General features: G+C 39.5%; 1 protein-coding gene across 1 annotated transcript in view; it reads right to left on the reverse strand.

Moving 5' to 3' along the window:
* POU6F2 (POU class 6 homeobox 2) overlaps positions 1 to 16,207 on the reverse strand; it is a 362,572-nt gene that overhangs the window by 209,808 nt on the left and 136,557 nt on the right. Inside the window, exons 3-4 of the mRNA XM_067550434.1 lie at positions 4,213 to 4,304; positions 2,966 to 3,194 (exon numbers count right to left, since the gene is read on the reverse strand). Of these exons, the coding sequence (XP_067406535.1) occupies positions 2,966 to 3,194; positions 4,213 to 4,304 (321 nt within the window). The remainder of the gene's footprint in view (positions 1 to 2,965; positions 3,195 to 4,212; positions 4,305 to 16,207) is intronic.

A 16,207-nucleotide genomic window follows, 5' to 3' on the forward strand; every position in this document is an offset into this window, starting at 1 on the left:
TGAATTTGGACAGCCTAGAGACAAGTCTGCTAAGAAACAGAGGGATGAAGATCTAGGAGCCCCTGCTACAGGTTAACAGAAAGGGTTAAGAAGGTTAAGAAGGTTGAGAAGGTTGTTTGCAGTAGCCAACCCAGGAAGGGCAAGAAGCAGTGGACTAAAACTAAAGATGAAAAAACTTGGACTAAATAGTAAGCAACACTTCCTTTGCTTGTCTAGCCTCGACCTCCTCATCCCCCTTCTCACAGTCTCACCACTGTTGGTGTGACAGACTTCTCTTCTGTGCTTCAGTTCCCCATCTGTGAAATGGGGATAACAGCATTGCCCGTCTTCACAGGGGTGTTGTAAGGATACACACATTTCCTTTGCGAAGTGCTCAGTTTCTATGATTAATGAAGGGCTATATACGTACATAGATAAATAAAAGTTTTGAGCACTGCCGTACTTGTTGATCCCACTAAAGTCACACTATTTTGTTGCTGCTAGGGAAAGTTAGCAGGGAGGGAAAAAATTCGGGGTTGGCATTTTAACTGAATTTGTGACTCATCCCCCGACTTCCCTTTTTAACTGTTTTGATCAAGGTTTTGGAGGAAAGCTGTACACTTCATCAGGTCAGTGCTTTCAAAACCTATGTTTAAAAGTGATCTCAGTGTATATACTCGTTGGCTAAAAATACCAAGACTGAACTCAAGTGCATTGGTTGCAGCTCTTAAACCTTACTATCCAATTTAGCAAAGCAGAATGAATTAATGACGTAAGAGTTCTATGGGCTTATGTTTATTTATAATACTATATACACAGAAACCACAAGCCGGAACACTCCTTAGTGGAGGGATATATTTTTATAATGCCTGTTTCTTCATTAAGATTTCATCATCTACCTACACTAAAAAGCCTCTTCTCTTCACTTTGTTATCTCTGCTTTTACCCAATCCTGTTTCTGCATTATTTTTTTAATCTTCAGTACCCTACTTTACATGCACTCTCAAATTTTAAACAAGCAAAATTTGTGCATTAGTGTGTCCTTTTCATCTATGATTTATGAATGACAGGTTCCTCGGTGCAGCTTAATGGTATGAGAGAGACATTATTTTAAACATTAAAGTGAAAACCATTTACAACTATGATAAGAGAGGTCTGTTGACATTAAACTTTAAAACACGCACAAGGTAAAGGCAAGTAGCTGCACCAACAGGTGAGAGTACCAGGCATACAGTTTTGTTCAACACATTAACGGTCTCTCCCTTTCTCTGTTTCACAACCTGTAGACATTGGTGCTTCAAACAATCCATCAAGTCATCAGCAGCAACTGAAGTTTAATCGCCTAAAAAGTACTTAAAGTGCTGCATAGATCATTCACTTAATAGAACTCTCATTTTGTCTGCGGAAAACTTTTCCCAGCATTTAGGTCATGAAAGAAAAAGGGGGGAGGGAGTTGAAGTTGTATTTGATTCTTCACTCTCACACCCTCCATCACTTTTCATATAGGACGTCTCTTGCCCCATTAAAGCTACCCTTGAAATTTCATTATGGGTTTGTTTTTTTTTGCTAACACTTTGCCTGTTGTACATTGTGTAACTCAACTCACGAGCAACCTCCTTCGGAGAAGCAATAAACACCATTAAGAATAATAAGTAAATTCCTTTATACTTAACATAAGATAAATTCCTTTACTGTCACAGTGTTATTATTAAGGCACATTGATTTGTCAGGTGTGAACATTACAGAACAACAACAGTTACATTTTGCTTCACTGTACTGGGATTTCAGTCTGATTTAAGATCATAAACACAAGGGGGCAGAGATCTAGGCCCAGATTCTCTGCTATGGCTAAAGGGCACACAATACAGCTCAGGCAAAGGGACAAGGGGATGAACTTTGTACACCCCATCCCTGCATCAGATATGGTGTCTATTCTAAATTGAAACAGCAGTCAATGGCAACAAGGGGCTAAAATGGCAGCCAGGGATCAATGTGGAGTAGTGAAGTCCTGGCCATACCCTGTCAGCAGAGAGACTAGGAGCCACTTCACCATCTCTGTGCCAGCAGAGGAGCTCATTAGTGCCACTTCATGCTGGCAGCACAGCCCAAAGTGGTTGCACCACACCTGAGAATTTGGGCCCTGGTCTTGAAATTTTCCTGTAAAGCTTTATGCACTCCTAGGGTGCTATGACTGCCACGATAAGAGTAATGTGCGCTTGACTGATGCAACAATCTCTTTATTTTAAACAGACACTCATTATGCACTTAATTTTAATAGCTGTCATGAGAGAATTAGCTTTAGCACTATATGCTTTTTTTTTTTTTTAAACTACAATCTAGACCATTTTAGGAAGAACCAGTGGAAAGCAGGAACTAATTTTTAAGCAAAATACAAATGCCAATGCCACTTTGCTTGGTTTGTTCTTACGTTGGTTGGAATGTACACTGTTGTAGTATATAAGGCTAAAGTACCACCAGCTTTAAATGCAATTATGGCACAGCAATACATGTCCTGAAGAGTCTAACAGCAGTTACAGAAAGGATGTGCTTTTATTATATGAAAATTAAACAACAGATACTTTTAAATGACAACATCCTGACATTCAGCTGCACCTCTTCCGTCACTGTTCCCTAAACTCTCTGCTAAGACTTAGCATTGGCCAATCCTATTTGAGTTCACAATGCTATTTTAAAATTTTAACTGAACAGTGAATTAAAGCCACCAGCCAATATGATAGAACAGACCAGTTAGCTATTTTCGGGCTCCCGTAGTACTGGCCTGTGGGATGAAAGATAAAAATACTGACACAAAGTGTCATTGAAACGTTTTATGAAAAATGCAGTGTATATTTGGTAACCTTTCAGTATATATTCAGTATTCCAAAATAATCAAGGTTTTGAATTTTCAATAACGATTTGGCATCGAGAATAACATTTGTGCGGACAAATGGATCTACCTGTGAAAATACTGATTGACGTGCTTTACCTTGTAGATTTTGCAACGGCAAAGTCATAATGCCTCCTGCTGCAGCTGCTGCTACCAGCCCTTGGATGTTGGTGAGATTAGCTGTAGGCAGAGTTAGGACCAATCCTTGTTGACCACCCAGTTGTCCAGCCATGTTGAAGGGAATAAGGATAGGTTGATTTAGGGCTGGAGTGCCACCTGGCATCACCCCTGCTACCGCTGAGGCTAATTGTTGAGCTGTCAGTAATGGCTGCAATGAAACACATACAGTCAGCATATTACTGTAGACCTGAATAAATAACATGTACCACTTGTGCCTGGAATCATTTGTAGTGTTACATTACGTACATGCAGTTGCAATGCACCACTTCTAATGTAATAACATACATGTCCTCCAACACAAAAGCTTTGAAGATCCTGCAGACTGGAGGCTGGAAACCCTAGCAATCATATCAAACCCACTGATCACTGAAATCAGAGTTTGACTTAAGTTGCATCAACATTGTAAAGAATTTACAGTATGTGCCCCAAAGATGGTTTATGAATTCAAGGCAAAATTCAACCAAATCTACACATATTTAAACTCAAACCCTTCCCAAAGCTAAAGATGCAAAATTAATAATTTCCATGAGTTATGTGGTGCAAAGGATGCTCAAACACTGCCTTATTAGGTGAGTTTGAACACTGAGTATCCATTTACTTTCCCAGAGCAGTTGGCTGAGTGCAGATATCCCTACACAAAGTGACACAGATAATCAAGTACTTTATAACTTTGTTCAGAAGAACATTATAACACACCTTACTATAAAACATATTTGACTTTATAAAGTAATGAATGGATTTCTTTATTAATACAGGAGCTGTGTGTGACGTATAGGATTGTCAAATGCGATAAGATAAACTTGCATTAAAATTGCATTAACTATTTTTTTAAATTAAATCATGATCTGTGTTTCCAAACTAACTGATGTAAGGTTCAAATAAGTTAATTTTATAAACACACAAGCCATTTAAATTTTACTCTCTGGAATAATATACAGAAATAAATGCGGTTTGTTTGTTCATTATTTTTAAGCAAGACCACAGACTATTTTAAAAAAATAAGTGTCATACCCACATCTTCTCTGTACATGTTTGTATAATAAAAATTCAGCCAAACAGTAATTTATCACCATGTTTTCTCTATTATATGTTTAGGTGATTTTCATTCATTGTTAATTATTTTCATCAAACTGCAGCTTTAATTAAGCTAAATGAAAGATACTGACCTGGGGCCCAACAGGGAATGTTGGGTGGGACTGACTGGGCTGATGCTGATCAGCTGTGCTTGTATCAGACAGCACTGGGTTTCCTCTGGCCCCTAGAATTCAAAGAGAAGTTCTACCTTATTATCTAGCCTAGGGACCAGCACATTACATTTTCCTGTGATGTCACATAACATCATGCTGCAAATGATAACACAAGAACTCAAATCACTTATCAGCTGCATAAATTATGCTAACATTAATTCAGGCCAGCCAGCTCATCCAGGGAGATCAGATACAGAAATCTGACAGCAGTGAAACTGAAGCTATCATCAACTCAGTTAATGGGAGTTGCATTATACATCAATTTACATACAGTACATGAATACACTTGGTGTGCGGCAACTGCATTTTTTATGCTTAGATGAGTAACAGCTATTCTAATTTCTCAAAGCAAAAATTATCTGAGGCACAATAAGTCACATCTACTTTATATCTTACGTCTTTTTTTTTTTTTGCCACAAAACGAGGCAGCAAAACCTGTACCACTCACAAAAAAAAAAGGCTGTTACAAAGGCTGAGAGCAAACATGTTTCTAAACGTCACTTACTACTTGTTCTCTAATTGTACATGGTAAAGCAGAGCTTGCCATAACCAAGGCATTTTGGTGCTAATTGAGACAATCAAAAGGCAGCACTGTGTGCTTGTCTCAAACATGCAGAGCATAGAATAGCCTCCAGTATACTCTATCTGGATGTAACTGAAGACCACTGAAGAGATTTGAAAAACACCAAACAAACCCTAATAACCGTAACAAATGATCAACAATAGGCTTTCAAACTTAAGGTCCACTCCAGCAGCCCGGGCTAGAGCAGAACTCCCACTGACTCAACTCCTTCAAGGGAGACTGCAGGATCAGGCCCACTTTTTATTTCTGTGTCTGAAGGAAATGAGAGTAAGTATCAAAAGGGGCAGCAAGAGCACTGTAGTTTTAAAGAAAGAAAATCCTGACTACAATTTTAGGATTTCTGGTTAGTACGGTAGCTTTTGTTCTGTTAGTTTTTTTCTGATGGATGGTTGAAATCCAATTCTAAGTAAACCTTAACAAGATCCTCTTTTCCAATGTTTGTCCTATGAATAGCAAGTGCAAGACAATTCAGAACCAGTTTATTGGCATGCCATGGTCTGTGAAAGAAAAAAAAAAAGGATATGATTCTGTCATATTTCTAACTTTTAAAGAAGGTAGTATCATTTAAAAAATTCTTTTATGTATTCTCCAAGGGGACAAGCTTATAAATAATGGAAATGTGAAAAAAAAAAAAAAAAAAACTTCATCACATTAAGGTACAAATAAAATTGACTGCTACATATTATTCAATTGACTTCTATCTGTACTGCGATGTGTCAATCATAACCACATTTTATAATGGGATTAGGCAATAAATGTGCAGAGCCGTTATGCAGAAATCTGATTAATTTGTAATATTTTTGTGTGTGCGCAGAAAGTCAGAAGTGGACATTGCTTTGGGAATACTTACAAGCGGTCTATTGAAACTTCTAAATTGATTTGGAACCAACTAATAAAAACATACAGACTTTTTGACATCTTATAAATTGAAGTCTGTCAAAATATATTTGGCATTTTAATGACCACTGTCATTTAATAACAAGGGTAAGCTGACCTCTTATAATTGGTCCAGACTCCAACAATTGCCTAATAACGTGCATGAAGGGACTTACATTTTTTGTATACGATTCATTATCTGCAACGCTTGGAAAGCAAGGAATTTAACTGGGTGTGCATGATACAGTGACAATGCATACAGTCGGTGTTTTTATATGCATAACAGGCCGAGTCTTTCTGTCCTCACTCAGGCAAAACTCACACTGCCTTCAACATGACTCCTATCTCTACAGGGACTGCAGGATCAGATCCATTATCAATAAACACCACTTTGCCTTAACTTATTTCCACATACCAGCAGGCTCTTTATTTGTCCTCATATGACAGCTGTATGCAAAGAATGATATTACATCAAAGACTCAGGTCCCATGACCCTGACTAGGCCCCCACTGAAGTCAAATTAAATATATTTTCATTTGCCTGACTTGACAAGGTTAGAGTTTTGTCTTGGATTATGATATTACTAAAACAAATGTCTAATATTGCATCATGTCAGTAAATTTGCCTGGAAAGGCTTTACAAAAATGCAAAGCAACAACCAAACACCTATTTGTAGATGATCCTATTTTAATTAATTAAGGGCCCGATCCACAGCACTTACTCTCATGAACGTTCCCAGTGAAGTGAGTGTGTGTTAATACATTTTTTGTTTAGTGAACAGTGTTTTCTATTTATACTGTATGTGACTTGCAACACTGAATTCTGTGAGAAGCAGTTTGTACAAGAGGTGTCATACAAAATAAGACAATGAAACTGTAGTGATATTAAATCATAATTAATTTTGTAGTTTTCTTACTGCAATGAACCAATTGCAATCAAATAGAATTTAATTCTTTTTATGTGCTGTTTATTCAAGATGATTTGTCTGTTTTTATTCCATTGCATGAATGTTGTGCTGCTTCTTCCAGCTCACGTTTGACACCGTTTAGGAGCCTCGTTGAAGTAGCATACAATTTTATGTGTATGAATGAGGTCTTACACAGTCTCCGTACGAAATTATGCATGCCGTCTTTTCAGGATCAGAAAGGCATCTTTCCCGTCTGCCCATATCTATTTTTCTCATACACATGTAGTGTATTTAGTTGTATAGGCCCATCTCCTAATCTATCTTCTACAGCAGCCACTCCAGAATAAAGTTTTCTTTCAAAGTCAGGAGGGAAATCTGCAGCTTGTTGGCTCAGCAGTGAGTAAATGTGGCAGGGCAAGAATTTCAGGGTGATTGGAAGTTCCATTGCATCACACAAGCAAACAGAATTTGTTCTCTGCCACCTATTATCTTCAGTGAGAAGGCCAGGCAAAGGCATCCAGGAAGGCAAAATATAACCACAAAAGATTTGTAGAGTGCTACCATTCTTTCCTTTCCTACAGTATTATTTCCCTGAATTAACAGCACAGATTCTGCCATGCTAAAATTCAGTCAACAAAACGAAGTACTGAAAGTACCACATGCTATATATCTGCTATTTGTGATTCATAAAATCATAGATGATGGATTAGAAAGGGACTCGTAGGTCATTATCTAGCCCTTCCTTCCATACCAGCGCTGGATTGTCCTCTCCATTAATCTCCCCTGTTTTAACTCAGCTGCTCTTGAACCCTCTATTGTTGTCGGCTTATTGACCTCCCTAGGCAAATGGGACCTTGGCTAAGTGACCTTATTTTTAGAAAGGTTTGACAAAGTCTAAATTCTCCCAATGTCTGGATTCAGGCCACTGCCTCTCGTTAGAACACCTACAACTGTACAACTCCTTTGACAAGGACATCACTGCCCTGTACAAACATGAATTCAGTAAGCTCAGAACACCTCTGTGAGTATAACAACAGAAAGGGACTACAACATAAATGGTTAGCAATGTGAGAGCAGCTCTGGCTGGTGTTTGCAGGGTACCCTGCACATGTTAAGTGATCAGCTGCTACTCTCTCCCCCCATATGCAGGCGAACCAGACTCTCTGCCCCTACAGAAAAAGATCTGGTGAATGGGTAGGCCTCCCAGTCAGCTCTGTGATATTGGCATCAAAGTAATGGCCTGAGTGCTCCGGACTTAAATCCTTCTCAAATGAAGGCAGCTGTGAAGCCTAGTGGATAAAGCACTGGACTGAGAGTCAGGAGGCCTGGTTCTCTTCCTGTCTCTGCCACTAGCCTGCTAGATGAGCTTGGGCAAGTCCCTTCATTGCCCTGTGCCCCAGTTTCCCACCTGTAAAATGGAAATGATGATACTGACCTCCGCTCTAAAGTGCTCTGAGATCTACTGTTGAAAAGTGCTAGGTATTGTTCTTAGGCCTAACTTTTTTTCTTTTCCCAGTTTTGAAAATCTTAAATTAATAATAAACAACACTTGAATAGGCTACCCCCTCTTCCCATCATGCTTATGGGAGGTTGTGTCCTCAACCGTGTCCTCCGCTATGTGCAGGAGGTCAGACTAGATGATCATGATGATCCCTTCTGGCCTTACAGTCTATGAGTCTACAAGTCTAAGGGCATGTCTATAGTGACAGTGGCAATGTTGCCGCTGCCAGATCGATCTTTCTGGATTGATTGAGCGGTCAGTGTAGACCCGCTCAATCGATCAGGATGTCAACTGAGTAAAACCATCCCCTCAAGTGGCGTAGTGCTGCGTTGATGGGTGCAGCGCCATGAAGACGGTGCGCAGAAGGGAAGCACAGCAGTTGACGGGAGTTATGCAAGCTACTCTGCGTAGTTCGCGTAACTCCTGTCGACTGCCGCCGAATCTCCAGGTAAGTGTAGACAAGGGCTAATTATACTCACAGAGAAGGCAGGTGGTCACCCTGTCCCATGTGGTCGGGGTGGTGTCTCCCCTCCCCTGGCACATGAAAGATGCAGCATTTGGGCCAAGGGAGAGCAGCAAAGGCGGGGTGGTCCATTCTGAGAACAGAAATAATCTTGGTGCATTCTTGTGCACAGAAGGAGAGCAGGAGCACAGGTTTACCGGTGAAGGCTGTTCAATAGTACCATGCTAACAGTCCGGGGACCGGCTGCCAGGGCCCAAGTACAAACTCAGACACAATTTTAATAATCAATAAATATTATTAATATCAAATTAATTATTAAAGCACCCTCCCATCAAGGTGCTTGCAATGCATGACATAAAAACGAATTAAAATATCATGAAAACATAATGTAAAACAACCAACCCTCTTCGAATACAAAATAAAACAGAGGCTGCAAAAGAAAAGAAGAGGGAAAAGATGCCAAGGAAAGGTCTTGTGCTAAGTGTGGTTTTAATAAGAGGGATGTTCTTGTGGTTTAAGGCACTGGACTGGTACTCAGATGGTCTGGTTTCAATTCCTGGCTCAGCCATGGAATTCTTGTGTGACAATGTGGAAATTCAATTCTCTTCTCTATCTGTCTTACCTGTGAAGATAGTAAGAACTTTAGGACCATCTCTTACTATATATCCCCCAGCATCTATGAGCCATGATCTCATTTGGGGCCCTGAGTGATACTAAATACAACTATTGCTACTAATACAAAGCTTTTGAAATAAAAACTTGTTCATTTTTTTTTTTAAAAGTGGGGAGAGATGAGCCAAGATAGATGTCAGTGGGGACAGAGTTCCACAATCAGACTAGCAAAGGCCTTCTAACCTGAGGCGAGATGATGGTGATGGAAGCATCAATTATAGCCAGGTCTTAGACTGTTTACCTCACTTATATGTGCGCCAACAACATAGCAATAGAGTATCTCACAGTCTTAAATGTATTTACCCACACAGCGCCACTCATTGTACAGATAGGGAACTGAGGCACAGAAAGGCTAAGTCACTGACTTAAGGCAAAGCAAGGAATCAGATCCAACAAATCCCAGACTAGCACCCTAACCAGTTGTAAATGCGACTTACAATCAGAAGGAAAGAGCGGGGCTAGCAGGGTTGTTTCTTCTACACCATTCTGCTTCGCCTTACAAAAATGCTTTAGAAATACTTAATGTGATATATTTAAATATCCAAAGTTTATAAATTTCAGTACCGATTCCACAGAGATTCAGCCTAGCCATGTACAAAATATGACTTTACAAACCTAACTATGAAAACAAAACAAAAAAATAATTGATGCTTAGGTATGGTGCTGCAACAGTGTTTCATTATTTTAAGTCAATTTCTATAAATGCATATGCCCATTGTCCAAACCTGTAGATGTTTAGATCTTAAATAACATGATCAATAGAAAAAGAGAAACCTTTAACATGTAAATCTAAAATCAAGACTGCCAACAAGTAGCAGAAGAAACTGACAACATGCAAAGTAAAACACAGTTCTATGAGGTGCTAAAAGTGGAGCTTTCCCAATTCCGTTTGACTTCAGTGGATGTTAAGCTCCAGATTCCAAGCCTTCATATAGAAAAATATTTCTACCCTACCAAGAAACCCTAGAAAATAGAAGAGAGTTCTTGTAGTGTTGCTTCCTGCGTCTGCAGCCAGAGTGAAATAAGAGTTTTGAGGGGTGTAAATTGTCCAGTTCATATTAATGGCTTGTTAACTATGAAACCTGAAATGTTGTTTAAAATGTCAATACTGTTAACTGTTTCACTGCTGATCATTTCAATAGAACATCCAGCTAACATGTTCATTGCACAATCCCTAACTGCCTCCCACACCTCCCGAGGCACCAAAAGCCCCAACTGCCCCTTTCCCAGTTTACCTCTGAAAATGTCTATGATGCAGTTAGACACTATCAACACAAATACTTCTGGCATATCAAAAACTGAAAATACGAGAGCAGAAAATAAATTGTATGTGATATCCAAATAAACAGTACGGGGCTTTTGTGCTCATTTTATCATTCAATTTTATATTTAATTAATTAAACCCCTACATTTTAAAATGTAAATGAAGCTGCTGCATAATTTCCAGAGCACCACAGATTCCAAATCCCGCTTGCCTCTGAGATCTTGTTTCATCCTCTTTTTCTTCGTGGGAAACATCATGGTCTTAAAAAATCCAGTTCAGCAAGGTACTTAATCACATGCCAGATTTGGAACTTGTGAGTAAACCCACTGTAATCAATGGGACTAGTCACATGCTTGGCACATGTTTATACACCTGGCTGAATTGGACCTAAAACACTGTGAAGTACATAGCTTGTAATAATGCATATTAGATTACGAAAGTGATTCATACCACAGATAATATCTCACAGGGAATGTCTACACTGGAATGTAAGATCAAGTTTAGTAGAATGCGAGTTAGCAGATCCTGGCTTTGTTAATCTAGGGTTTGAGAGTCTACACTCATTTGTAATCCTAGGTTTAGGAAGTGTTGAACCCTGGATCCCACCCTGGGTCTCCAACGTCTATACTGCAGTATGTGAGCCTGAGTCCAACCACACATCTCCCACACTTAATAGTACCTTCCCAAAATGTGGCTGCTCTAGGCCTTTGTTCATGGTGCAGTGTGGGTAAACTTGGCTGTCCAGAGAACAAAGAAAGTTGGCCTGTGGGATTGTGGAATACTTCTGGTGGACTCGCAGAGCATAAATCCAGTGGGGTTCCATCTTCCTCTCTCTTCTTTTTCCTCTTTCTTCCTCCCCCATCCTTTTCCTCCATCCCATCTTTCTCTAATTGAAATCATTTAATAAAATAAACACACATTTTATTGTTAATCCCTATATCAATTATTTTTGCATTTTACATGCTTCACATGAAAAAAAGCAGCAGGGCTACTGCAGACAAGGGAAAGGGATATAATTGCAAAAGCATGTTCTTTATTCAAAATAGGCTCATTCCACTTTTTTCACCCTGTAACTACAGTACATAAAAATCCCCTGTTAATAGTACATGCATTTTTTATGAATTGGATCCTTCATATTGAGAGTTGTGGTTTCTTCTATACTGTATGCATTAGCACAAACATAATCACATTAAGGTCACAAAGATCCTACCAGTTTCCCCTGAATTCATACTACATTTCATACCCACTGTTTGCTGTTAGCGCTGGTGAATGCAATGATGATAAAGGTTACTTATTAGAAGATGGACAGTTGAATGCATTATTATTTCATGTTGGGCAGCTGATCCCTAGCTAAGCAGGGCAGGAGGCTTCTTTAAATTAAACTTCCTTTTCTTTCAATTCCTGCAAGCTTACTAAATGCCAAAGAGAGCACATCTATTTGGAGCAACTGCTACTGTTTGCCTTTTTTATTGGCATTACCACTTCCTTATGATGTTTATGGCATTTATACGCGTATATGTACTTTGATTACAGGACAGAAGCACCCCTCCCCCTGTAGCAAGCTCTCTAACCAGCCCCAGCCCCACCTCTAGCCCTCTCAAACAAAATATACAGTATGATGGTGTGGGGCATTATACAGATTTGCACTGCCATTTGTCTGGGAAGACCTGTACAATTCACTCATGATTGGCTTAGCTGCTGGCATCATACCATTTTGATATACAACAAATAGTAATTGTAAACATTCACATCTAGGGGGTGTATACACAAGATTATTTTATTGCTTGGCTTGATGTAGATATTTTGTTTTTGATTCACTCCCAAGGGAAGAGCCACAAACTGGTGTGTAAGTCAACCTAACAAGTGAACTTGTGAGTTCCAACATCCTGTTCGGAATTTTAAAAAAGTAATTTGTTTATGGAGAAAAAAATGCTACAAAAATATAAAATAACCAAATAAATCTTACAAATCTTGTGTGAATTTGGTAATGGAGCTGCAATGGGTGTAGTTCAATTAATCTCCAAATAAAGGATGCAATGTATATTTAAATCCAAAAAAAGTACATACATTTCCAACTCCTACAGACCCAACTCTCAGCAGAAGGCATGTTAACTATAGCAATCAGCTTTGGTCTGTAAGATCCCTGTTATGCTAAGCAAAGTTAAAGAGATGCAGTGTGTAACATCAGTTTAGGCATGCAGATGGAGTGCAAGTGGATAATACAATTTGATATTGGGCTGGGATTCCAGGACAGGGAACAGACTGTAGCAGCAATAATTCATGTTGTGTTTTCCATAACAAGTCACATGCTGTTCTGGTGGCAAACAGCTCTATGCTGTCATTTTGAACCCTGGCATGTTCCCATTTTAGCACACCCACAAGTTCTGTGCAATTCCTCAGGCAGGAGGACTTCCCAGAGTTCCCTCTGGGGTCACACAAACTTGCACCTCCCCCAGTGCTTTACTACTCATTACTGACGCTACTTAAAGGAATCTCATTAAAAAAGGTGTGATTTATTCAGGATTGGAGTAAAGACTAGAGATGGCGAAAGGAGTTCTCAAATGTACTTGAAGTAAAAGTCAGAAGCTCTGGCAAACCATCCGAAACCTTTTTAAAGTTTTGCTTTGGTTTGGGAGCAATTTTCTTTTCTTTTCTTTTTTTTTTTTTTTAATTGATTGACCCTGCACTTCCACCAGACTGTCCTAACCTGCTATAGCGGTCACGTGATGGTGGCTAACGAACCCACAGCTCTCATTGCTGAGTCCACTAGTCTGGTCTCATCCCTGCACTGTTTTTGACAAATTTCCCCCTCTGTGCCATGGTCTTTCTGCAGCCGTCCGGGGCTGCTCCATCCAGAGTCTCATTATAGGTAGTTCAACTGTTCAGACTTTATTGAGGCTCTTGAAAGAGCAGCCCCACAGAGATGCATACTGCAGGAGCCTAGTAGAGAGCTAGGGGAGCAGCAACAGCTCTGTAGACATGAGACCATGCTCCCAGATCAGTCTACATTACACGCTGAAAGACTACATTAGACACAGAGAGCCATACATGTACCACCAAAGATTCCCACCCACAAAATTCCCTTCCCTGCCTCTATAAAGCAGGCTCAACTGTTTGATACCCATAGCAAGATCTCATGATCTGCCACAGCACAATGAGCCATTATTTCAAATCTAAGTGGCTGCAGTAACTCATAATATGAGGGTCTCGAGACCTTGTAATTCTTGGACTGAAATTAACTTGGGACTGTTTATTACTGTCCCAAGTCAATCGTAGCAATTATTTACCATGGGATTTCAAGAGGAATTCCCGAATACTTCCAATTTGTCTGCTTTTCAGGACTATTCAGTTTGCAGGCTGGGTTCATGCTCTAAACTCTGGCTGAGTTGAGGTTAAAAACGCAGCAAGAGCTGGCTATTCTCATTGCAAATCCAACAGTTAAAAATACTAAAAGACCCAAAAAACAGCTGGTCTACTTATCAGCCTGACTGCTTCAAAAATCTGGCAAGGTATTTGTTAGAGAGTTGCAATCGAAAGGCCAGTACAGGAACTAATACAGTTGTGTTTCCTAATCATTCAGTACTGATAGACAAAGAGAGATGTGGGGGAATAAAGACGTGAAAATATAAATGGGGCTGACCTTGCATCCACTTCAGTCAATGGAAAAACTCCCATAGGTATAGGATTAGTCCTGTAGGAAGGATTCAGGAACAGGGAACATTGTATAGGGTTAAAAAGCTTTGCAGATAGCAGGCACATCCCATGGCTGTCATAATGCGTGAAATGTGTGGCATCACAGTGAAAGATCCCCTGGTTAGTAACACCTTGTCATGGCAAGACCTCTCTGTAACAACATGTGCAGGCAGGAAATAAGCAAAAAAGCTGCACAATCTAGCCTTGCCAAAATACCAAGTGACAGAGAACTATCTTCAAAGAGTGAGAGAGGGCACCATGATACTTACTAATGGGATTAAATGCTATGGAATATATAAATTGATCTAAAGTTTCCAATCCATGAAAATGCCTGAGATCAGACTTTTACAAATCAGCTTTTTACATCCTTCTAAAAATATATTACTGTTCTGTTTATTTTTTCAGCATTATAGTAATTGAAAAATATGTACTGGTAAAAGATGCTATTAATTTAAGTGCATTCATAGTGTATTATGTCACTAATAGACTTAGGTAACATTATTCTTTTATCCTTTTTACAAAGCATTATTTTATTGTCCTCTCATTTCTAAGATTTTACTTCCACTTACAGTCAAGTAGAGTGAGGGCTTCATGGAATTCTATTATATTATTGTCCTGTCATTATTTTAACTCCATTACACAGCAACACAAAACCAGCATCAACTTCCATTTGTCATATTATTTATTTTGAGGATTATGTCAGATCTCAGACTGTGCATACGTGCCCACTAAACATAATTTGGAGTTGGGCAAAAAATAAATAAATCATTACTTCCTTGTACACATACTTTAGAAAGTGTGGTTTCAAAGAAGATACTCATTTTTTATTCTGTATTTTGATGAGAACAGTATAATCTGAGTTTGGACCACATGTAATTTTTAGAAGAAAACATATCTATGTGCCTTATCCCTCTGTTTACAGAAATTAAGGGGTCAGATCCTCAGGTATGCTAGAGCATTGCATGGAATACCTGAAATGGGGAGCAAAGGCACTTTCCATCACCCTACCCTCTCTTACCCTCCCTGGTCATGGGAGTATGTGGGGAATGATTTGGCATAGTATTGAGTAATCTCAAGATTCCGCTGAAGTTCTCATGCTTGTAATGGCCGCCCGAAAGGGGAAGATGGTCCAGTGCTAGCCTCAGAATCAGGAAAATGAGGTTCAATTTCCAACTCTGCCACAGACTTCCTGTGCGTGACCTTGGGCAAGCCGCTTACTATCTAAAATAGACGTATTATGCTGGCAGGGATTGTCACAATGCAGCATGCTCCAGCCACATCCCTCTCCTGCCCTAATGCAGACCCTATGCTAGAGGGTAAGGAGAGGTTGCACAGTCTGCATACTGGACTTCATGCAAGGCAGAAGTTCCTGTGTTTTGGAGGAAGCCTCTCCTTCCAATTTCGGACAGCTTTATGTCCTTTTTGCATCATCAGAGTGGCACAAAGGATACTCAGTGGGGCTGAGAATCTGGCCCTACCTTTTTTATTTTATTTATTTGTTAAATAACTTTCCCATTTGGGGAAACAGAGTCTCTGAAAGATGCAAAATCTGACAGCTTCCTGGCCTGAATCCAGATAAAGTACAGGCAGCTGCAAATGTGTGTTTCCCCGCCTTGTTCCCAACTCCCCACTCTACAGCACCCTTGAAATGGAGTCAGATTCTGTTCACCTTACTTGTATGATCAGACGGCTAGATAAGAGAGTTCCATTCCAGTGCCTGTTTAATTCTCTCTATCCCTGCTATGACAAAGGTGCCAATTGCAATGGTGTTTTTGTGGTTCATTTTAAAAAGGCTACCAGCAGATAGAAAACTAGCAACCACTAACAACTTCTGGTCACTAGCAAATCGTTCTATTAGCAGTCATCTAGTCTACAGGTTACATTATAAGTTCAATTAAATATTTTCTCTAAGTATTTTCCCTTAGATACTAGAGAGATGCTATAGCAAACGGGAA

The sequence above is a fragment of the Emydura macquarii genome, unplaced genomic scaffold (assembly GCF_026122565.2).
Source record: "Emydura macquarii macquarii isolate MOO-44397 ecotype Brisbane River unplaced genomic scaffold, CSIRO-AGI_Emac_v2 contig_1263, whole genome shotgun sequence".
Lineage (NCBI taxonomy): Eukaryota > Metazoa > Chordata > Testudines > Chelidae > Emydura > Emydura macquarii.